The 25,000-nt window shown below is 46.1% G+C and overlaps 1 protein-coding gene across 2 annotated transcripts in view; it reads right to left on the bottom strand.

Moving 5' to 3' along the window:
• Positions 1-9,429: 9,429 nt before the first annotated feature.
• elavl4 (ELAV like neuron-specific RNA binding protein 4) overlaps positions 9,430-25,000 on the bottom strand; it is an 83,164-nt gene continuing 67,593 nt past the window's right edge. Inside the window, exons 6-8 of one of the 2 annotated variants that reach the window (XM_076276367.1) lie at positions 16,340-16,565; positions 13,098-13,136; positions 9,430-9,757 (exon numbers count right to left, since the gene is read on the bottom strand). In XM_076276367.1, coding sequence (XP_076132482.1) covers positions 9,430-9,757; positions 13,098-13,136; positions 16,340-16,565 — 593 coding nt within the window. The remainder of the gene's footprint in view (positions 9,758-13,097; positions 13,137-16,339; positions 16,566-25,000) is intronic. The other variant, XM_076276375.1, reaches the window with a different exon arrangement.

The following is a 25,000-nucleotide window of genomic DNA, read 5'->3' as shown; positions in this document are numbered from 1 at the left end:
CCCATGATCCCTCTCCATTACCTCCCTGGAGTGTGTGCCATGCATGGCAGTAGCCCTGAATGAAGTAATTACGAGAGCTACAGCGCTCGGCGCTGTAGGCTACATCAGCTGGCTTATGAACCATTTAGATTTCAAGGTTTGTTAAATCTTACCTTTAGGATGGTCATCTCAAATGAATGGCCTTTCAGAACACCCTCATCAGAGATTCCCACTGGCCGCTTTAAGTGTCTCGGCCCCTCCGCACTCCCACTAATCTGCACTGAATTCGGTGCGAGGAGCGTGGTGCTGAAATCAAATGGACTGCTGCGGCTCGCCTCCCCGCAACATTACGGACTGAGGGGGTGCAGGGGGAGAGAGAGAGAGAGAGAGGTAAGGAGAGTGGTATGGAGAGAGAGAGAGAAGGCGGGAGAGAGCGAAAGAGAGAGAAATCTGCTCACCCTTGTCACTACTATAGAGTTTTTTTTCGTTTGAGTTTTATTGGACTTGCAGGAAGAGGTGAAAGAAGGAGAAGGAGAACAACTTGAAAGTTTGGAAGTGCTTAAGTGGAAAGACTATACTTGTGTGTGTGTGTGTGTGTGTGTGTGTGTGTGTGTGTGTGTGTGTGTGTGTGTGTGTGTGTGTATGTGAATATGTGTGTGTGTGTGTATGTGTATATGTATGTATGTATGTGAATATGTGTGTGTGTACTGTATGTGTGTGTCTGTGTGCATGAGAGTGAATGGCTGAGTGTGCGCATTTCAGTGTATGAAATGTATGTGTGTGTGTGTGTGTGAGCGTGAGCATGTGTGTGTGTGTGTGTGTGTGTGTGTGTGTGTGTGTGTGTGTGTGTGTGTGTGTGTGTGTGTGTGTGAATATGTGTGTGTGTGTTTTTGTGTGTGTGTGTGTGTGTGTGTGTGTGTGTACGTGCTCATGTGAGGGGCTATTTTCACCAAGCTGACAGGCACATGTAACAGTGAGCGGCCGGTCTGCCTGTGAATGGAGATCTGGCTCTGTGTCATGCCTGGCCCTGACGCTGGAATGAGGAGCGGGGATTCAGGAGACCTTTGAATAGGGCTTCTTGGCCGAGGAACACTGCTGTTGTCTCTAGCAGATGGCTGAAAGTGGTGGTGGTGTATGTGTGTGTGTGTGTGTGTGTGTGTGTGTGTGTGTGTGTGTGTGTGTGTGTGTGCGTGTCTATGTGTGTAAGTGTGTATGTGTGTGTGTGAGTGTGTCTGTGTGAGTGTGTCTGTGTGTGTGTGTGTGTGTGTGTGTGCGCGTGTGTGCGAGGCTGGAGGAATATCCAAGGCCGGAGCGGGAGAACCTGAAGAAGCTCCAGGGCTGCGGTCCTGGGGCTTTGAAACAGGCAGGGGCTTTGGCTGGGAGAAGCAGGGGAGAAATCTGGGAATGCTGCCCAGGATTGATGTTTACCACGTTAACTAGCAGCGGATGCTGCACGCTGAAGTCCACAGTCCTGTGACAAAGACTAAGCATTTTCCCTGACGTTTCCTAGATAGATGGACTTACTGTGGAATGGCGCCTGGCCCTGATGAGACGCAGACCAAGGGGTGGGTCCAAAGTCATCTGCTTTCCGTGCTGGAAACGCATCACTTGAGTGGCGCCTTCCCCAAGTCTGACTTGTGAACTGGGATAAAAGAGCAGTGATTGTGGCACTTGAAAAGCAGAACCAAGAACCAGGAAGAGGTGAAGTGGATGATGGGAGAGGAGGGGGTGGTGGTACAGAGGAGGAGGTGAGAGTAGAGGAGAGAAGCGGAAAGCAAAGGAGAGAGGTGAGGAGAGGAGAAGAAGGGAGAGGAGAGAAGAGGAGAGGAGAGGAGAGGAGAGGAGAGGGGGGGGTTAGAGATGAGGGCAAAAAGGATGGGGTACGGTTAATGGAAAGGAGAGTGTTTGATATATGAGGATAAGAATAGTGGGAGGAGAGAGAGAGAGAGCAGAGGAAAGGAGGAGGAACATGGAGTAGAAGTAGAGTGTAGAGGAGGAGCGAGGAGGAGATACGAGACAAGAGGAGAAGACAAGAGAAGAGGGGAGTAAGGGAGGAAGTAAGGAGAAGAGAAAAGAAGAAAATAGATGAGAGGAGATGCGAGTAAGTGTGTTTGTGTGTGTGTGTGTGTGTGTGTGTGTGTGTGTGTGTACGTGTATGTGTGTGTGTATGTGTGTGTGTGTGTGTGTGAATATGTGTGTGTGTGTATGTGTGTGTGTGTGTGTGTTTGTGTTTGTACTGGGACTGGGAGCATGGTGCCTGTGGCAGCTTTTAGCTTTTAGCTTTTAGCTTTTAGCCCGGAGCAGAGGGACGAGCAGAGCAAAGCCAGTCCGTCTGTCTGGAACACACACGCCGGGCACAACCTTCTGTGCCCGTCCCCTGTCGCCTGTCCCCCTGTTCCCCATCGCTGTGCCTGGTGCCCGTCCTGCCTGCCCGCCGTGACAGAGAGGCACAATGAGAGGGGACAGCCAAGGGTGGCATATGGATTCCATTTTATTTTCTGTTTTTAGCTCCTGCACCTCCCCCCCAACACACACACACACACACACACACACACACCACCACCACTGCCAGCCTGCCCTTCCTCCCCATGTCACTAATAGGCCCCAATCCCCGAGTCACTTGCTCACAACCCCTCAGCTTCAGTTCCAGGAGAGGTTGCCTCAGCAGCCGTACAGACACTACAGATACTACTGACACTACAGACACTACAGACACTACTTACACTTCAGACACTACTGACACCACAGACACCACGGACACCACATACACTACAGACACTACTTACACTACAGACACCACAGACACTACTTACACTACATACACTACTGACACCACAGACACTACTTACACTACAGACACTACAGACACTACTTACACTACAGACACCACAGACACTACAGACACCACAGACACCACAGACACTACGGACACCACAGACACTACTTACACTACAGACACCACAGACACTACTTACACTACAGACACTACTGACACTACAGGCACTACAGACACTACTTACACTACAGACACCACAGACACTACTTACACTACAGACACTACGGACACTATAGACACCACAGACACTACATACAGCAAGTGTGCAAGGCCACAGTCTGGGATTAAGGGCATGGCATCAAAATCACTTTAAAAGCACTCATTTGTGGTGTAATCTTAAATTATAATTTACCTGGTGCACTTTCTGTATTTTCCATGTGCTTGGAAATACACACAACCACATTTTGTTGAAAACAGGGGCGTAGAGTATGGTATTTGGTTTCTTTCCTGTAGGGGCTAGATGAACAGGGCCATTATCATTGTTATTACATAAAACCATCACTGATATGCATAGCTTTGCTCATATTCTTTTTATCTTGTAGCAGGTGTTGTGCTCTGTAATAAAGTTGTGTGATAAATTGCAGTCTGGTATGGTATGTTGGGTGTAGTTTGGGGCAGGGTTGTGCTTTGAGTTGTGTTGCATTGCTTTGGGGTCTGTCATGTTGGGTTGTGGTGCAATGTGTTGTTGTGCATTGTACTGTAATGTATTGTGGTTGTTTGCAAAGTGCACTGTGGTGTACAATGGTTTGATGGGTTGTGAGTATTGTTTCAGCATTGTCAAAGGCATTATAAGGGAGAAGACAAATCTCCAAAGGTCTGGAGAATCTGTGAATTTTATAATACTAAACATGAAGTCATGCTCTGTATTATAAAGCTTCACATTGTTGGAAGTGGTGTAAATGATGTTTCACCTAATCTGAATGTTGTGTTTAATAATCCCACTGCTTCTGTTGACAATATAGCCACAACGCTAAATGTGGCCCATACACAGTCAGCAAGTAAACAAACGTTTTACTTATTTGAGTGTTTGGGGAACGTAGAGATCTTGGTCTTGGTCATGTCAGATTTCTGTGATGTACTTTTACTGTGTGACTGACCATTCTATAGAGTTACGAATCTCTCCCTATTCTTGTTATGGAGTTACAAATCTTCTAGGGGCATTACCAAGATGGCTGCCGAATGGCAAGACTTGTCTGTGGAGACTTTGGTATTGTGTGGCATGGTGAGCTTGTGTGAGGCTTGTGGTGTGATGATGTGGTGGTTTGGTGAAGTAGTCTGCTTTGCTGTACTTTAGTTGGGTGTGTTGTGTTGTGATGTGTGATGATGATAGTTGGTGTGTTGTAAGTTGGTAAAAAAAGTTGTGCCGTAGTATTATGTGACATATCTTGTGTTGTGATGTGGTTTGGTATATTTGTTGTTGGCTTGCTAGTGTGTGTTGATATTTGGTGTTTTATGGTTTGTTCTGAGTTGTACTGTGTGATGCGGTTGATGTGTTGTTGTTTGGTATTTTGTTGTGTGGTATGTGTTTTGGTGGTGTAGGGTTGTGTTTAGCATTATCTTGTGTTTTGGTGGTGTAGGGTTGTGTTTAGCATTATCTTGTGTTTTGGTGGTGTAGGGTTGTGTTTAGCATTATCTTGTGTTTTTGGTGGTGTAGGGTTGTGTTTAGCATTATCTTGTGTTTTTGGTGGTGTAGGGTTTTGGTTAGCATTATCTTGTGCTTTGGTGGTGTAGGGTTGTGGTTAGCATTAGTCTATCTTGTGTGGTGTGTCGTGGTGTGTAGTGGTGTATTGACATTCGGTATGATGTTGATGTGTGTATGATGTTGCTATGATGTTGTGGTTTTGTATGAGTTGTGCTGTAGTTTGATGTGAGGCATTGAGTTGTTGATGTGTTTTGTGGCGTGTGTCTTTATGTCTGGCTGGCTGTAACCAGTTAGCAGGAGTTTGAGAGAAGAAGAAGAGAGAGAGTGAGAGAGAAAGAGAGTGAGAGAGTGATAGAGAGATAGAGAGAGAGAGGCGCCAGACGGAGTGACTCATGTTCTCCTGCTCTTGTGCCTTGATGGGATTCTTGCCTCATTAAGTTACTAACCACCAGAATAGCAAGGCTGGCTGGACCTGTCCCTAATCTCCAACGTGTCCTCTTCTCCCTAATCTCCACCGTGTCCTCCTCTCCTCCCTTGTCACTTAGGAGATTGCATCCAACAAGGAAAAAAAGAGAAAGAAAAATCGTTTCTTGTGAAAATTATATTAGCTGTTTATACTGTATGTCTCTTGAAGGGCGAAGGATATGATCAGTCGTCCTCTTTGATATTTGTCTTGTGCGAGTTTAGAAAAAAAGAGAAAATGTCTTTGTCTTTGCTATCGACAGAGCAGAGGCACATTGGAAATAATTCTCCAAAGTGAATACAGGGGGCACTGTGATATCGCTGTTGATGCGTGTGTTGCTTTCTGGTACCTGACTGTAAAGCTTACGATAGTTTGGGCAGGCACACCAAATGTTTTTTAAAAAACTGAGACAGGGGTTTCAAATGCACATCAGATTATTGCTCATTTGTGCAGTTATTTTGTTAACAAATGTAATGTGTGTAGCTAAAATTTCATCCAATAATTCAAAAATAGTAGCAAGTTAATGTGTTGCTGAAGCACTTCAGAGACCTGGCTAATTTCATTGTGTCACACCTGATTGTGAATTAACAGGTGTTTAAGGTGGACAAAAGACTGGACATCTTTTTGTATCGGCTAACATGAAGAAAACAACAATACTAATCTAATGTTGAGTAACATGATGGAAAAAACAACGCTACCACAGATCTCGACACCTCATTTTATTGTCCCAACATTCAAAAGTACAAATAATTCAAACACAACAGTTTTATGAAAAAGAAAAAACATTTACAGCAATATTTTAATTTGTATCCAGTTTCAGAAATGACCTAAACTAGCAAGGATAACATGAAGTCATTCATCGCAGTAATTTGATTAATAATAAGCATAAAGGATAATAAGAATAATAGTAATAATAACAATAATAATTCATAATTGATAAGTAAGTAATAACATAAGTTAGGAGAGACCAGCTAGGTCCAGTGAACATTTTTTCATGTTTTTTTGTTTTGTTTTGTTTTTTTAAGGATTTATAGACTTCTCCCATAATAAACAAACACGTTTTGAGGAGGAAATGATATATGACAAGAGCCTTGATCCTCACGTGACCTTCCCTCCTACACAGACTGTTGAGTTGCTATTGGCTGGTTGCCACTATAAGGCGCTACAGGGGAGAGGCAGAGCCATAGAGGTCGGACATAGACCACAGCGACGTAGCCCCACAATTCAATCACTCCTACACACACACACACAAACAAACACACACACACACACACACAGACACATACCACAGACAGACAGTCTCGATCACACCTCACACACACATACACAGATAGACAGTTGCAGACATTACTACGCTGAAAAGTAGGAGTAGAGAAAAAAAGTGGAAAAGAACAGAAAAGAAAAAAACACGAAAGAAAGTGTTCACACGTCAGAGCAACATTCTACTGGGGTCGTTGCATAATTTAAACTCCCAACAGCACTGGGCCTTGCAGAAAGGGTTCTGCTACTTAGAACCCTTCCGTTGACAGAACCATGCTCTAGGCTCTGGTTCCGTGCTCTAGGCTGGGGAGTTGTGAGTAACAGAGAGTGATAGAGCATGTATACAGTGGTACGCAGTGTCTGAGTAGTTACCCTCGACCAAAACTCACTCAGTGCATTCTGGCCATCAGGCAACCCTAATAGACTATACCCCGAAACCATCCCATTACATTTCCTTTCAAAATATATTACATTATAGAAAATATATAATCGGTATCATCTCCTAAATACCTCCAGTATATTCCAATCTCGTTAACTGTCACCAGTACAATCAGTAGTAGTATTTAGATGTAATGATTTTTTTCTTTTGAAAACTGACGATTTCTCTTTACAAAATATGATTGAATCTTCATTGATTGGTCCAGTGCAACGGGTAATCCTTAAACAATGGACATTCAATTATCAAATAGTCATGGTAGATCTTCCAGTGGTGGATGTTAAAAATCCATGAGGAACAGAAAGCAATGTTAAGACCCACATTTTGCATAAAGTTTAATCATAAAACAATGGTAGAGTGTGGAGGGAGGGCGTGAAGGGGCTTTTTTTAAATACACAAAACTTATCACAGGATATATTGAACCAGAACAACTGTTATAACATTCTGTTAAGACTAAATTTTATTGAAAAAGATTTAAAGATTTTTTTGTTTTAACAAGACAAGAAAAAAGCAATAGCAAATTTAACTATCAACTAGGTTATGCATAGCGAGTAACTGTTTTCTAGTGATAAGGGAAGAACGTCACCAACCCTCTTAACATTTTTTCTTCGTTTTCGACTTTTAAATTTTTTATATTGTAATTTTGATATATTGGTACAAAGCACAAATGTACTAAAAGTTCTCAGTGCACTGGACTAACGGAAGAGTGTCTCCCCTAGTCGATTGGTTCCCTTTGAGCTCAGAAACGTCCCCCCTCCCCGAACCAGAGTCACGCCGAAAACACCGACAACGGAACAGAGAGATAGATAAATAAATAAATAGATAAATTAATAAATAATCCAGATAAATAAATAAGTTAATCAATGAAACAATCCATAAATAAATACAGTTATATTTTTTATGCTTTTTGTTCGATTTCTCTTTGCCGCAGCGGTAAACAAAAAAAAAAATTGAATCCAATTTTTTTTTCATCTTTTTTTTCACAAGCGACATGACAACATATTAAACAGGATTCCTCACGAGTTTTCTAAGCAACTGAAACATCACTTCATAAAGTTGTCATATGAAAAAGACAAGCTCAAACAGAAAACAGTGACAACTCATATAGATATAGTTATTGTAAAACAAAAGTAGACTATATATTATCTATTTGTACACAACAAATAAAGACACAGTTGTAATAGATCCGTTAAGGAAACAAATACCTAGACTAACAAAACTAGCTAATTAGTATTGAATTTTGACAAACGCGTCACACTCAGCAATTAACCTAGAAGTCAGCAAGCCAAAGAAAACTCGTTAAGTGATTCTTACAAGGCCCAAGTTCAGTCATCTGGCTTTTTGTTCAGCAAGGAAAAGTTCAACCAGATGGGGGGGCCAACAATCAAAAACAACAGAAAACAGCAGCTCAATTTAATGCCAACACCAAAGTTTTTTTTCCTCTAAACAACACATAGAACAACAAACTTGGATATTTAAGATATGTGAATAATGAAATATAGCACCTACGGTTGATCGCTAAAAGGAAGTACATTTCAAATGCAATACCACAAATAAGAGCAAACCGAATCAGAACAATGCGCCTCTAAATGTAAATATGTCAATATATCTCTTACGGGTATCTCATAGACTGATGGTGGAAAGAAAAGTGGACAATGCTTCTCCATGCTTTGGGCTCTGGACTGTAAGAATGATAAGGTCCATAAAAGACCCTCTTCCCTTCCTATTGGGTATCGCTGTCGAGGATTTAACTTGCTATGAAAAATTACGAAGATCACCTGCCAGAATTGGTATCCCTTGGTTAAAATCCATCTTCCATCTACAAAACTTGTCGCCGATCTGGCCCTCCCAGAAAACAAACAACGTCTGATCCTAAAAAGTCCCACGGCAGAACAAACAAGATCAGGTGGCACCCCTCCCCCCTCCCCACCCCCTAATTAGCCAGTCAAAATATTTTTCTCTTTTTTCAAATCCAGATTCATGTAAAAATTCTTCAATAATTATTATTTTTAATCATTATTTATAAAAATAGATTTTCTTCTCTTTATTCTTATTTTTTTTCTAAACGCATTTTCAAGCAAAGAGATCTTCTCTTTGGCAACAGTGTTTTTTTTAAATCACTTAACGTGTCTTCAGGAAAGCTACCCCCGTCCCTTCCCTCTCCCCATCTCCCAAACCCCTGTGAGGAAAGTCATGTGTTTTGCTTGCAATACAAAACAAAAAATGTTAGAAATTTTTGTCTGCATTAGAAGAAAAAAGGATGGTGTCATCCCTTCTAAGTCAACCAGGGGTTTTTTAGTTTAATATACGCCAAAGAAAATGAATGAATGATCACCTATTTTCAAATAGAGCCCCCTCCCTGTGTGTGTTTTTCTTCTTTTTTTTTGACGGGAGGAATAATTCTAACGACAGTGGAATCCGGATTAAACAAAAAAAATCCTGAATCAAGAAAGGACATTCTCTTCTTTCAAATAAGAGGGGGCAAGGGGGGACTGGTATTTGCTACTGTTTTACTGAGAAGAGAGGAAAAAAAAGAGAGAGTACATCCACATAAACTCAAAGGATATACAACAGGATTCCTGCACCTATTAACACAGGCTGAAGTTAAATCATTGAACATTTCTCTTTTTGTGTTTGTGTAATACTTAGGCAACGTTGGCTTATAGGTCCAGTAATGTTATAAGCCATTTCCAGTTTATTTTGATGTCGGTGGTGGGGATGTTGTGTTGCTGTCGAGTGTTGCTGTGGTGGGCGACTGTAGGGTTGGGTTGTTGTAGTGGCTAGGGTTTTTTTTTGGGTGGGACGGGGAGCATTCAAGACTTGTGGGTCTTGTTGGTCTTGAAGGAGACTTGCAAGACACGGTCGCCCAACCGGTAGCCATTCAGGCTGGCGATGGCCATTGCTGCTTCGTCGTAGTTCGTCATGGTGACGAAGCCGAAGCCCTTGCACTTGTTGGTGTTGAAGTCGCGGATCACCTTGACATTGTTGACGGCACCGAACGGCCCGAACAGCTGCCACAGGACGCTCTCGTCGGAGTCGGGGGAGAGGTTGTAGACGAAGATGCACCAGCCGGTACCGGTGTGGCCTGGGATGTTCATCCCCACCAGGCTAGTCATGCTATCAATAGTGATAGGAGAAAACCTAAGAGAGAAAGATGGGGAGGGGGGAGAAGAGAGAAAGAAAGAAAGAAAGAAAGACAGAAAGAGGAGATACAGAAAAGGAGAGGGAGAGAGAGAGAGACAGAGAGGTATTTAAGTGGAACCTTCTTCTATTTAGATGATACATACATAACTGAAGACAGTCAAAACAGAAGAAATAGTGTGTGTGCGGGCTCAGACGTGTCGCAAAGACACTCTAAGGGTGGTCAAAAAGTTTTGACGTATCATCATGTTTAAAAAAAAAAACCTAGGCCCAAAAAATAGCTTGCTCTAAACGCTGGATGTGTGAAGAATTTAGTTGTAATTATGTCGCATTTAGCTGCTTAGGGTTTATGAATATCCACTCTACACTTAAATACTGCAAGAGGTTTAAAGCACAGCGAGCTCAAGCTGCCCCTCTGATGGCTAAATGGGGCTATGCTTGGCCAAGAAGGCAGGGGGCCCAGCCAACTCAATGCAAGATGCTCACAAAGCAAGATAGCCTGCACATATGCTGTGAAGTAACTCCTTTCTGTCCTTGTCTCTTCTTTCGTGGAGCAAATGGAAGCTAAATTGCAGGAAGTTGTAGAATTAATACATTGGAATTCATGAGAGATCTAGAATGCGACAGAGCTCTCATTCGTTGCCTAATCTTTACCCTCCTCACAGCCCTCTCTCTCTCTGTCTCTGATACAAAGATTTGAATGCTCAGTTGACTTCACTTAATTGCCTTTCCGCTTAAAGGACATTTCTCACTTTAAATAAAAGGTAAATTGGGTGAAAGCTTAATTTCTTATGCTACTTCTCAAGGAGGGGCGGTGAGCGTCGCTGGGCGTGTTTTAATTGGGATTTCTGCTTTGCTGCAGACGTTTGAGAGATGACACGGACGATATGGACACCACGCCTGCCCAGTGGGCTGCGGAGGTGGACACGGGGGCTAACGGGGGAACAAGCCAAACGGAAAATGGATCCACTCTCTCTCCGATATTTTTGTGGCATGAGCAGCCGAGTGCATTGTGCCTGGCTGCCATAGCTATACTCTCTGCTGTGTGTGTGTGTGTGTGTGTGTGTGTGTGTGTGTGTGTGTGTGTATGTGTGACAGTGATCGATAGCTCCACATGGACCAGAAAGGCCAGGCGCGCTCCGTACCTTTCCTTCTGCTGAGAGTTACTCTGGCAACTCGACTGTACTTTCTACCTATAGCCACGTTATGTTACAGCCTTGTGTGTTTGCCCCTTATACCTTATTCATTCCCTGTGCTATTACACATTTATGTGGACCAGCAGAGGGTGCAGCTGGATTTATTCCTATTGATATTTTTTCTCCTCGTTGTTCTGAATTGCAGACATATAGAGGAAGCCAAAAAGTTATTCAGGTGATGCCTGCCTGACTGTAATGGGACTTGATTTTGAGGGCCCGTCTCTCTTTCTGACGCACATGCTTCGAGGTCAGCCATGTCCGGCAAGGGCGAGGCCAGATAACATGTCCGTCAGATGCTCCCTCCCTCTCTCTTTCTCTATCTCTCTCTCCACAGCCAACAGCCGGGGCCAGGGGTTGCATAGCAACAAGCAGGCTGACCTGTGGCCGAGCGGTCCTCCGTGAGTGGCCGGCTCTACCTTGCGATACTCTCATCTCCAGCAGTCTGACTCCTGCCTTCGCCTTTGTTCATTAATTACCTGCAACCGCAACGTGCTTCGCAAGCAAAGAGACACGCTGCTTCAGAGCCTCGGCTTTCTGGAGGGTGCTTGCTGTACTTGGCCATACTCTCAGTGACCAGACACAGAGAGAGGACGGACGGAGGGAGGAAGTTGAGGTAGTTCCCAAATTCTTTTACCGATTTGTGTCATCAAGTTTTGCCGTTCTTAAGGATAACGATACAATACCCTACCATTGATGGACATTGGACATTAACATGAAACAGAAGCTCGCAGTGTCTTCACATCCTTAGTTTCACTTTTCTTAGCTCAGAAATGTTGATCAGTGTTTGGTCTAAAGTCTAAAACTGTTTTGGCTACATTGTGGTGGCCCCTGAGATTAGTTGGCATCACCTCCTGACTGGTGTAATTTGTGTCGTTTGCGCCGTCTTTGTCAGGCTGCAGTAAAACAAATTAGCCGCTGACATGACGAGGTCGAGCAAGCTGCTCGGGAGATTATTCCAGGCTTCACTCCGCCATGATAGCAACAGAAGAACCTTCGCACACACACACACACACACACACACACACACACACACATATACACACACACAATCACACACACACACACACACACACACACACACACACACACACACAAGCACACGTACACGCACACACACACACTCAGCAGAGCAGGTGCAGCTGCCAGTCGCTGATATGAAAACCAATAGATATCGCAACATGTTTACACAGCAAGCCAGTAAATAATTCAAATCAGGGGAGGAAAAGAAAATGCAACGGGTCTCTCTCTCTCTCTCACTCTCTCTCTCGCATGCCCAATGGTCAGTCTGTCACAGCCCTTCTTCCACTTTGGTGTGAGGACATCAAAGTGATTTCACTGGACACTTAGAAAAGAAAAATATGCAACAAAAAATGCTATTAAGCGGTTTCAAGACGTTCTCAGAAGCCTATTGACCAGACATAATAACCAGTAGCAGTGGAAGCCAAAACGAGGCCAAAAGAACAAAAGAGTCTAGGCCTCCTGCAGTGAAACATCATTTCCTGCAGGGATCCAGGTCTCTCAAGCCCTCTCTTTAACACTTTTAGTTTTACTAACTATTACACTATTACTATATTATACTATTATATAATATCATTAATATAATATCATTTTATACTATTAGGGTATCAGTAGGCATATCGTATTACACGCCCTGGGCATTACTATGTATTGGGATGAATTATTGATAAGGTTGATAAAGGTTAAAAAGGCATAAATGGTTTAATTGGTTTGATGTTTTAATTTATGTTGTTGTTAGAGTTGGAGCTTGAGCACCTGAATCCAGTGGAAAATTATGCCCAAGAACAAGTACTTCACACACAAGAAAACAAAGCCACACAGAGAACTACCAACAGAATAGGAACAACAAAAAATAACAAATATCTACAGTCCTTTGTAATCAAACAAAGCATACCCAGTGGTTGGAAATTAAATGTTTCTTTTTATCTGGCAGCTTGTTGGTGATAGTAACTGAAAAACTCAACAACACAATAAATAGAAAAGAGAAACTCAAGGAGAAAAAACCTTGAACTCAATGCAAGTGACTCTCAAAAGAAGAGGAAGAAAAAAAATACACAAAAAAAATCAGGATAGAAAAATCATTTTGTCAACATGGACATCTGGCATTCGGTGGAGATTTTAATTACCTCTTTACGCCATAGGCCATATTAAGCAAATTGTCCAGCCTGCAAAGAGAAGGAGGGTTCTGGGGTTAATGCCAGGCAGATGGTCGACTCACTCAATGGAACTAATGCTACGCTACAGCCCTGCCCTGCCCTGCAACACTGGAAGAGGAGGACGAGGAGGAGGATGGGGGGGGGGCGTCCGTCCGCCACTTGGGGTCCACCGCTAGGCTGAGGGGGGGGGGGGGGGGGTGGCACTGGATGACCAGGACAGCCGGCTGGAATTCACTCACACACAGCGAAGGGGACGAGCAGGGGAAGCAGCAGCACTGACTGACTGGCTGGGACTGGCTGGTGCCCACCCAAGCCCTCGTGTGTTCCCACGGCCCCCTGCCCCTCTTTACACATACTGTACACCCACACTGGGCACTTGTCCCCTGGGAGTGACTGCATGGAGGTTATTTAGTGGGGGTTTTCATTGGGGTGGGCTCCCAGCTGACTTAACTCAGTTCCTTTTACTCAATGCTCACTTCAGATTCTCACATGTAGATTGTGAACATTCACAACAAATTTGTAATTTACTTTTTTTTTTTGTATTTGGGAAAAAAAGTTTGCTTTGTAAATCAACTGTATGATTTAGTGATATTTTGTTTAAATAATGGATAATTATCATGAGCGTTACTATAAATTGCACATGATTTTGTTTAGGGGGTGAAATTATAAACCCTTTTCCAAAGTAAGATATTAATGAATAGACTTCTGTATGACTTTATCGGATGCTGTATGATCGTCATTGCATTTCAGTGAGATGCAGTGTGTAAATGGTGGTTCAACATAAACAAAATCACTGAATCCTTACTATGTCCAGACCCTGGTCTACTAAAGGATGATGTAGCCAATGCCAGGCGGACACTTGTTATCAGCTGCAAAGAAATGCCAATATTGTCCTCTTATAGGCTGCAATGAGAGATTATCTGTAATATTAGAAAAATGACAATCCATGCAGATGATATCAAGATTGCACTGGCCAGACCTTTAGTAAATCAGGATAATGATGTACAAGTGTTTCACCATAACATTTATTGCTGTGCATATTTGGCACGTTGACTCCATATTATGATGTAATTAATGAGGTAATGAACTTTTTTGTGGCCCGATCCTCCTGCTGTCGCCTTGGTAACGGCACCGACCCAATGATCCAAACAGCCATGCACAGGAAGTCAATTTAGGTTGGATCCAGTTTGTGTGGCGACAAAATGACGGTCATTTCTCATCTCGGCTTCCTGCTGTCTCACAACCTATTTGATCTTGCTGAGACCTGAGTGTTTTTTTTTACTGTTTTGGAAAAGAGGATGCTTTCACGCTTAATCATAAACACACACACACACACACACATGTAAACACTAACACTGGCACTGACACACACACACACTGACACAGACAGGCACACACTAAACGTATCATTATGCTTCAGGTCAGCAGTTGGTGAACAGCTCCCATCTGCGTGCAAAAGGAAAAAAAATCCCTGAAACAAAACGAAAGCACTTTTTTTCCCTCTCTCTCTCTCTCTCTCTCTCTCTCTCTCTCTCTCTCTCTCTCTCTCTCGAATCATTAAAGTGCCAATTACCCGATTAGGCAAGCTGGGCCTGAGCCGGCAGCTCAGTGGGTGAGTGAGCGGAAGGGCACGAGGACCCAGAGGAATCCGAGCAGCCCAGCCCAGCCCGGCCCAGCCCAGCCCTATTCAGCTCAGCTCAGTCTGCCCTGCTGGGGGCATCTGCTGGTGTACACGCGCGCACCCCATGCACACACACACACACACACACACACCCGTGCTCACATACACACATACCGCCTCTCGCGCCAGCTTTTCACACCACCGCTACAGGCCCTCAGAGCACAATAGCACCTTTGTGCCGCCTGCTAACGCATGCAAATGGCGGCCTGCCTTTTCATCCGCCTGATCGGAAAGTGCTCATCATTTGGGTATAATGGGGATAATTTGCTAATTACAGGCTTGTTAGAGGTGGAAATGGTGACAAGGCCTGATAAAAGGAGATGGAGACCCCCCCCCACCCCCTGTTTTCTTCTAACAGCTAACTTCCTCGCTTCTCAAAAGGCCGGGTCATGGAGTAAACATCGGGTAGGTGAGCTGTTGATGCTTCTCTACTCTCCTGCTCTTTTGTTATGATTTTCGCAGGCGGGCGGAGAGGACGTGTCGTATTTCTGACGGCTCCTGGCCAGGCAGGGGACGCCAGCTACCTGATGGATGTAAAAGGCAAATCCCTGGAGTCCCGCAGAGTGAGTCTGCCGACTCGTCTCAGGAGCAGAACAACACAAACATCAGGGGAGCCTGCTGAACTAATCTCATGGACCAGACACTACAAAGAGCAGGGGGGCTGGGGGGTGGACCCCCGGCTCTGTATCTGGTGCAGATTTCTGCCAGAGTCATGCCGACCGGACCTGAGCCAGATCGGAACCGGATCCATCCCATAATTGTCTGCTGTCTGGGATAGGTGTTGTCATGGAAACGTCTGGGATTTAAAAAAAAAAAAATCCCATCCCTAGTCTGAATAAAGAGGTGGATGGAGGTACGGATGATTGACATGGTGCTCATGGTGATGATGATGATGAGGATGGTGAGAATGGTGATGATGGTTAGAATAGACCAATGGGAAATGAAGACTAGCTAATGGAGACATTGAAAACGACAGAACCCCACTGTCTCTTATATTATTTGTTTTACTCTTGAGGCCTTTTGAAATTAAAGGGAGAGGGGAGGGAGTGTACAGATTAAATCCATTCTCAAATTTCTCATTATCCATTCTCATATTTCCATTCTGTTAAATCTCACTTTACAAGAACTTATAAAACTGGTTGTACAGAACTAGGGAACGACAACAACATCCAACTGCCTGAAACTCACTTCCTGCTTTTCATTAAGCCGTTAGTCTTTAGTATCAAACAAATGGTACCACTTGACTTGGACAGTCCGCCTACAGACTTTTACTGATGGTTTGTTGAAGTTCAACTTCAGTCTGTAAAATTCTTGTTGAACAATTACTGAGCATCACCATAACCAACCCCAACCCTTTATCCCGTACCAAAGACTGTTGTTATTAGCAGTGATTACTAATACAGATTATTTATAATATGAGCATCTGTAAGCTGCCTCTAGGAGACCATCCTAGTAAAGTGTGACCAAACAGACCAGTGCACACCTGTACACTAACTGTTCGGCCATGAGTGGACGCAGGTGAGGCATTTACCTGAATCTCTGGGCCTGGTGGTGCAGTGGACCAGGGTATCGGCGGTTGGGGGACTGGTAGAGTTGGGAGAGCAGGGCCTGGCTGGTCTTCTGGCTGGGGTTATTGGCGAACTTGACGGTGATGGGCTCGGCGGCGCCGGACGGCTTCTGCCCGTTGAGGCCCTTGATGGCCTCCTCCGCCTCTATCCTCTTATCAAAGCGGATGAAGCCCACACCCCGCGAGCCTCCTGTGGGGCCAGCACATCAGAAACAGCAGGGCCATACTTTTACTGGCACTGGACAGGTCAACACAGATACATATAACAGACACACACACACACACATGTACACACACACACACACACACACACACACACACACACTGCACACAGAAACAACAGAGCCATACTTTTACTGGCACTGGACAGGTCAACACAGATACATATAACAGACACACACACACACACATGTACACACACACACACACACACACACACACACACACACACACACACACACACACACACAGAAACAGCAGGGCCATACTTTTACTGGCACTGGACAGGTCAACACAGATACATATAACAGACACACACACACATACATGTACACACACACACACACACACACACACACACACACACACACACACACACACACACACACACTGCACACAGAAACAGCAGGGCCATACTTTTACTGGCACTGGACAGGTCAACACAGATACATATAACAGACACACACACACATACATGTACACACACACACACACACACACACACACACACACACACACACACACACACACACACACTGCACACAGAAACAGCAGGGCCATACTTTTACTGGCACTGGACAGGTCAACACAGATACATATAACAGACACACACACACACACACACACACACACACACACACACACACACACACACACACACACACACACACACACACACTGCACACAGAAACAGCAGGGCCATACTTTTACTGGCACTGGACAGGTCAACACAGATACATATAACAGACACACACACACATACATGTACACACACACACACACACACACACACACACACACACACACACACTGCACACAGAAACAACAGAGCCATACTTTTACTGGCACTGGACAGAGCAGCACACACACACACACACACAGATATATGTAGCACATCAGAAACAGCAGGGCCATACTTTTACTAGCACTGGACGGGTCAGCTCTCACACACACACACATGCACGCGTGCACGCACACACACAGACACACGCACGCTAATAGATACATACAAACACACACAAAGTGGTGTCTTAAAAAGTGAATGTCAAACTGTTGTTGCAAACTGATAATTAGTATGTAACACAATACTTGATAGTATAGTTGGTTTGAGGCTTGATGGTAGATTAAGGCTGTGCAATGTAACATTAACCAAATTATAGTCTTTATAGTGCACAATGAAAAAGCATCCAGTTTCCTGTTACCCACATATCACTGAATGAACACCCACAGAGCTAACCAAATTCATTCACACTGTTTGCTGACGGACGTTGGTACCATTTTTGTCAGTGGTCTGTTGGAGAGGCTGATTTAGAATAATTGCTGGACTCTGGCAGCCAAATCTCAGCTAACTGTCCTGAACCCTGCCGCTGTCAGAGAGAGAGAGAGAGACAAGTGATTTGTTTTGCTTCTCCACTATCTGTAACTGTTGGGGAGTTGGAGATAACCCAGTCTGAGGCCATGGCAATGGAAGCCTCTGTCTGATTACTAATGCAGGAATGGAGGGAGATTTCGGCTTCATCTGTGCCTCTCTCCCTCTCTCTATTTCCCTCTTTCTCTCTCTCTCTCTCTCTCCCTCTCTTTTCTCTCTGCCTCTCGGCATTCGGTGTTGGTTTTCTCTCACCAGCTGTGCTGTGCCAAGCCGAACCGCGAACACATGCTGTGATCCTTGTGTGCTAGCTGAAGGACACACACACACACACACACACACACACACACACACACACACACACACACACACACACACACACACACACACCAGTGTCTAAGTGCTGCCGCATCCCACCACTGTTCGTTCTTGTGCCCACGACATTTTGAGTGGTTTCCAAGGCAATGTCTTTTGACCGCCACCTGAAAGTAACATTTAAAAAGAAGCTCTACCCAGGAGGTCTTTTGTGTGGGGGGCGCTTGCCTTCGGCGCATATTGTGTTTGCGTGTGTGTGCGTGTGTGTGTGCGTGTGTGTGCTTGCATGTGTGTGCATGCGTGTTTGTGTATGTGTGTGCTTGCGTGTGCGTGTGTATGTGTGCGTGTGTGTGGGGGCCGATCCTCCGGTTGTGCAGGGGATGCCTGTGCTCTGGCAATTTGCATAATATTGTGTGTGTGCACAGACAGGCTCCTCCACCAGCTCCACATCACAGGCCTCCTGTCTCATTGTCATCTTCTGTCCTCTCCTGCCTTGTCCTTGCACAATGCGCCACACACTGTATTGATGTTTGCTGTTGTGCTGTCTTATTGTCTATTCAAATCAGACACTTCTGGTATGCGCAGCCCTCCAAACAAACATTAAAAAAAAAAGACACCATGCCGTCTTTTTTTTTTTTCCCCGGCTCCGAACACTTTCCATTGAGCGGAAACATGGAGCTGTTTTTCGCTCAGGAGCTCACGTGGCGGCTTGTGACAGGCTTTCACGTTCCCGCCCGGAAACCTGTACTTTTTAATTAGGCTGACAGAAGTGAAAGCGAAACCAGGCAACACGCATGCATTATTCCGCGCCGTTGTTAGCGCTGCATCGGGGGTGTGAATCTGGGGTCACCGCCTGCTTCCGAGGAAAGCAGAACAGTGATCCGAGGCCACGACGTGTAAAATACTAGAATGTTCTGACAACGTGCGCGGGGCCGTCGTTAAGGTGTGTGTCTCAGCAAATTACCCACACACACTAGGAGCAGAATTATTATTTTATAGGCAGGAATTCTTGATCCACTGCTTTAGCTGTGCTTGAACAGCATCGGTCTGAAATGCCATGTTATGAATTATATTTAAGCCACAGAGATCTAAGATTACATATACAGTAAATGAATAATGATTAGGATGCTAACTGCCTGCTGACACGGCTTAATCATCTTTATTTGCCCTGGTTAAGATGCTTTTGGAATGGAGGTAGTGTGTGTGTGTGTGTGTGTGTGTGTGTGTGTGTGTGTGTGTGTGTGTGTGGGTTACTACTACAGTCTGGGGTGGGGGCTCTACTCATGTAGGACTCTCCTGGTGAATTTGCCAGTCATACCGCAAAACAAGATGGACAAGAACCGTTTTGCTGTGGTTCTGATTCAGCACTGACACACACTGGGTTCCCTGAGTTCTGCACCAGATCGGATCAGATCAGCAACCTCCCCACAGGCAACTGCTGCCTGAGTGTGACAGACTATCTGTTAAATTGCTAGCCGAAGGGTATTCGCTTTAGAGATTAGGACTGTTCTGACTGATCCGTAACTGTTGGGCTGCTATAACCTAAAAGCAACTGATGCCACAAGAGGTGTGTTGATATTCTGTAAAAATACAGTAGGTCGATGTTTGAACCAAATGCGTTTTCTTCGAACTGTTAACTACTGTTTAACTATTCCACATTGCTCAATGTGAATTCGCTGTAATGCTAGTCCATGTTTGTTCACCAAGACTGACCACCTCAGACTGTTTGTATGTGCTTGCGGTTTACAGTGAACTCACAGCAAACTCAGATCTGTCCCAGCGGTGGTCAAGGTCTGTCAGAGGCAGCTGTTTTGACCCTGTGTGTGGCTGGTGTTGTTCTCTACATGCCCCCATATCCAACAGTGGTTTTCCAGCCAGAAAAGAGGAGAAAATCAAGGAGGGCCTCTATTGTTAGTTTGGGCCATAAAAAAAACCCGTCCCCCTCCCATCTTGCAAATGGTTAAAAATGTAAATGAATGACTTCATGTTTTGACTGGACTGTCCTCCCCCATCCCCTTCCCCAACACATACTTTCACCAACACATAGCCTCCTCTCCCCCACCCCCTTCACCAATACGTAGCTCCTTTCCCCCACCTCCTAACACGTAGCCTCCTCTCCCCCACCCCCAAACACATAGCCTCCTCTCCCCTACCCCCAAACACATAGCCTCCTCTCCCCCACCCCCCAACACATACAGTAGCCTCCTCTCCCCCACCCCCTTCACAAACACGTAGCCTCCTCTCCCCCACCCCCCAACACGTAGCCTCCTCTCCCCCACCCCCCAACACATAGCCTCCTCTCCCCCACCCCCCAACACATAGCCTCCTCTCCCCCACCCCCCAACACACAGCCTCCTCTCCCCCACCCCCCAACACGTAGCCTCCTCTCCCCCACCCCCCAACACATAGCCTCCAACACATAGCCTCCTCTCCCCCACCCCCCAACACATAGCCTCCTCTCCCACACCCCCCAACACATACAGTATCCTCCTCTCCCCCACCCCCCAACACGTAGCCTCCTCTCCCCCACCCCCCAACACATACAGTAGTCTCCTCTCCCCCACCCCCCAACACATAGCCTCCTCTCCCCCACCCCCCAACACATAGCCTCCTCTCCCCCACCCCCCAACACATAGCCTCCTCTCCCCCACCCCCCAACACGTAGCCTCCTCTCCCCCACCCCCCAACACATACAGTAGTCTCCTCTCCCCCACCCCCCAACACGTAGCCTCCTCTCCCCCACCCCCCAACACGTAGCCTCCTCTCCCCCCGCCCCCAACACATACAGTAGCCTCCTCTCCCCCACCCCCCAACACATACAGTAGCCTCCTCTCCCCCACCCCCCAACACGTAGCCTCCTCTCCCCCACCCCCCAACACATACAGTAGTCTCCTCTCCCCCACCCCCCAACACGTAGCCTCCTCTCCCCCACCCCCCAACACGTAGCCTCCTCTCCCCCCGCCCCCAACACATACAGTAGCCTCCTCTCCCCCACCCCCCAACACATACAGTAGCCTCCTCTCCCCCACCCCCCAACACATACAGTAGCCTCCTCTCCCCCACCCCCTTCACAAACACGTAGCCTCCTCTCCCCCACCCCCCAACACGTAGCCTCCTCTCCCCCACCCCCCCAACACGTAGCCTCCTCTCCCCCACCCCCCAACACATAGCCTCCTCTCCCCCACCCCCCAACACACAGCCTCCTCTCCCCCACCCCCCAACACGTAGCCTCCTCTCCCCCACCCCCCAACACATAGCCTCCAACACATAGCCTCCTCTCCCCCACCCCCCAACACATAGCCTCCTCTCCCCCACCCCCCAACACATACAGTAGCCTCCTCTCCCCCACCCCCCAACACATACAGTAGCCTCCTCTCCCCCACCCCCCAACACGTAGCCTCCTCTCCCCCACCCCCCAACACATACAGTAGTCTCCTCTCCCCCACCCCCCAACACATAGCCTCCTCTCCCCCACCCCCCAACACATAGCCTCCTCTCCCCCACCCCCCAACACGTAGCCTCCTCTCCCCCACCCCCCAACACATACAGTAGTCTCCTCTCCCCCACCCCCCAACACGTAGCCTCCTCTCCCCCACCCCCCAACACGTAGCCTCCTCTCCCCCCGCCCCCAACACATACAGTAGCCTCCTCTCCCCCACCCCCCAACACATACAGTAGCCTCCTCTCCCCCACCCCCCAACACGTAGCCTCCTCTCCCCCACCCCCCAACACATACAGTAGTCTCCTCTCCCCCACCCCCCAACACGTAGCCTCCTCTCCCCCACCCCCCAACACGTAGCCTCCTCTCCCCCCGCCCCCAACACATACAGTAGCCTCCTCTCCCCCACCCCCCAACACATACAGTAGCCTCCTCTCTGCATACTTTCCCTACATTATCATAATGAGCTTCCAGCTGTTTTTAACTGCAAAACAAAACAGAGCAAAGAGCCAGGCAGACAGAACTAAGAGAGGAGACGAGAGAGGAGGAGAGAAGACGAAAGGAAAGAGAGGAGAGGAGAGGAGAGGAGGAGAGAAGGGGAGAGGAGGAGAGAAAAAGGGAGAGGAGAAGGAGAGAGAAGAGAAGAGAAGAGAAGAGAAGAGAAGAGAAGAGAAGAGAAGAGGAGAAGTAAGGGAGAGGAGAAAAGGGGAGAGGAGATAGGGGGAGAGGAATGAACAGTAGAGGAGAGGAGAAGGACAGAAGGAAGAGGAGAGAAGGAGACAGGAGATACTGGCAGCAGCCTGTTTCAGCACTTATCACGGCCGGCGCAGCATCAGGACCACAATAATGTACCCCGGGCTGCTGCCGGGCGTCTTTCCTCCAGGCGGCAGCAGTAATCGCCAGGAGCTTACGCAACGCTCTACCTGAACTTATCGCATCCCAGCATACACACGCGTCTGCGGCACAGGGGCTGCTTCAGTGGTTTAGTAATAAAGCCTGTGTGGCAGCACTGCGCTCAAGTCGAGGGAAGACAGCTAAAGACGGCGCGCATGGAGTCGAGTTGCGGCCGCGTCTGACAAAGCTGCTCCTCCTGTACGCCCACTCTCGCTTTCCCAGTACGAGACAGAGAGAGAGAGAGAGAGAGAGAGAGAGAGAGAGAGAGAGAGAGAGAAAGGCAGAGATAGAGAGAGAGGGAGAGAGAAAGGCAGAGAGAGAGAGAGAGAGAGAGAAAGGTAGAGAGAGAGAGAGAGAGAAAGACAGGTAAAGTGAGAGAGGCAGAAAAAGAGGGGAGAGTGAGAGAGATGAGGGAAAAGGACACACAGAGAGAGAGAGAGAGACAGTGAGCCATAGAGAGAGGTTGAAAAAGAAAGAGTGAGAGGAAGAGAGAGAAGGAGACACAGAAAGAGAGCGAGAAACAGAGAAAGAGAGAAAGAGGGTGTTCCTCTGGGAAATCTGAAAAGATCTAAGGAGCCAGGCTGTTAATGAAAGCTTCCACTCTCTTCCTCTTCTCTTCTCCTCCTCTCCTCTCCTCTCTTCTCCTCTCTTCTCCACTCTCCAAATTTAAGCACTTTGCTGCCGTTTCTCATTTCCCCTCTTTTAAGCGGCAGTGCCAACAGTATGGAACGTTTTAAACTTTGTGCACTAAATACACTAGAAAAAACACACACGCACACATGCACACACACACGCACACACACACACACACACACACACACACACACACACACACACACACACACACACACACACACACAGCACCCGTCTCCTCCACAGCCTCTCTTGAGCGCAACGGATCGGCGGGGGGAAAAGCGTCCTTGTTTCAAGTGAGTTGGTTTGTGGCGGTACAGATGGTGTTTGAAAAGGCACGGGGAGAAGAAGACTTTGAAGCGCTGAGCTGCTGTACGCTTGGCGCTGTAAATGAACAGCAAGGAGACCATCTGTCTGCCTGAGTGAAATGGAGGGCCAAGGTAGGGAAAAAAAGTGTCTTGGCTTGCATGTTCCAAGGTGGAGGAGGTCAAATATGAATGAGGAGACAGAGTTGCTGCTTTATTACCCCGCATCGCTTTTGTTCAAGGTTCCGTTTCATTTGATCCACAATGTCACAAAGCACTTTGTTATGCAGTGCGTGCATGCGTGTGTATCTGTGTGTGTGTGTGTGTGTGTGTGTGTGTGTGTGTGTGCATAATGAGTGTATGTATGTGTGTGTGTGTGCATAATGAGTGCACTATTAGCGTATGGAAAGAGAGAGAGAGCTGCTTACAACCTTCACAAGTGTACAACAAATAACTTTTGGCTCTGAAACTTTTTCTTTAGAATGTGTCCAAAGGCTCAGCAGAGACCTGGTGGTGGTCACTGCTCTTTTTCTTCCTACTATTAAAATAACAAAATACAAAGCATTGTACCACACACACACACACACACACACACAGATACACACGCATGCACACAACTGCATTGGCAGTTTCACGCGGGTCATCATTGCCCTTGGACTTTTTCGGCTGGTTGGAAATTGGACTAATTTTAACATGATTATTATTATTTTATTTATTTATTTTCAATTTGCTGTGTTGTCTGTCTTGTATGTCTTAGTGTCACGGGAACGCTGGCGACTACGCCGCTCCGTCCGGCATCTTTTGTGTTTGTTATTTTTTAAATGTTTTTGTCATGTGGTGTCAACGCTGGCGACTACGCCGCTCCGTCTGGCATTTTTTTGTCTTATTGTCTTTTGTTTTTTGTCAATGTCTTGTATGTGGAGCGCTTTGGGTTGCACTTTGTGCATGTTAAATGCGCTATACTAAATAAAACTGACTTGACTTGACTTGACTTGACAAAGATGCCCATTTAAATCTTTTCTGCATAGACATAGGCTATATATACTGTATACTGTATATGTGTGTGTGTGTGTGTGTGTGTGTGTGTGTGTGTGTGTGTGTGTGTATAGAGTTTGGGCGACTACGTCACATTTGCGTACCAACGGCCATTTTAGCAGTATGCTAAAGGAAGATACAGCGATTACTAATGAGAAAGAAGTAAGCGTCAAGACGAGATAAGAAAATAAACGGACCGTGATATAAGCAAATGTGAGCTCCTTCACAACGACAAGATGTACAGTACAAGAAGGCAACAGAGTGTTACTTAAATAAAATAAAGACCTTTAAATGCTGTAGATTGGCTTCTGTTCTGTGGGCTGTGTAACACTGAGTTAACATGAATTTGTCTACTGATGTTATGAAGCTGTAACTTACTACTGCTCATTCAAACACTCGTATTAAGTTGTTTTACACCC

The sequence above is a fragment of the Alosa pseudoharengus genome, unplaced genomic scaffold, assembly GCF_046254945.1.
Source record: "Alosa pseudoharengus isolate Yale_2024_CS ecotype anadromous, Long Island Sound unplaced genomic scaffold, YU_APseudo_1.1 YU_APseudo_1.1_scf_11, whole genome shotgun sequence".
Classification (NCBI taxonomy): Eukaryota; Metazoa; Chordata; class Actinopteri; order Clupeiformes; family Clupeidae; genus Alosa; species Alosa pseudoharengus.
This window is presented reverse-complemented; position numbering and strand designations above follow the sequence as displayed.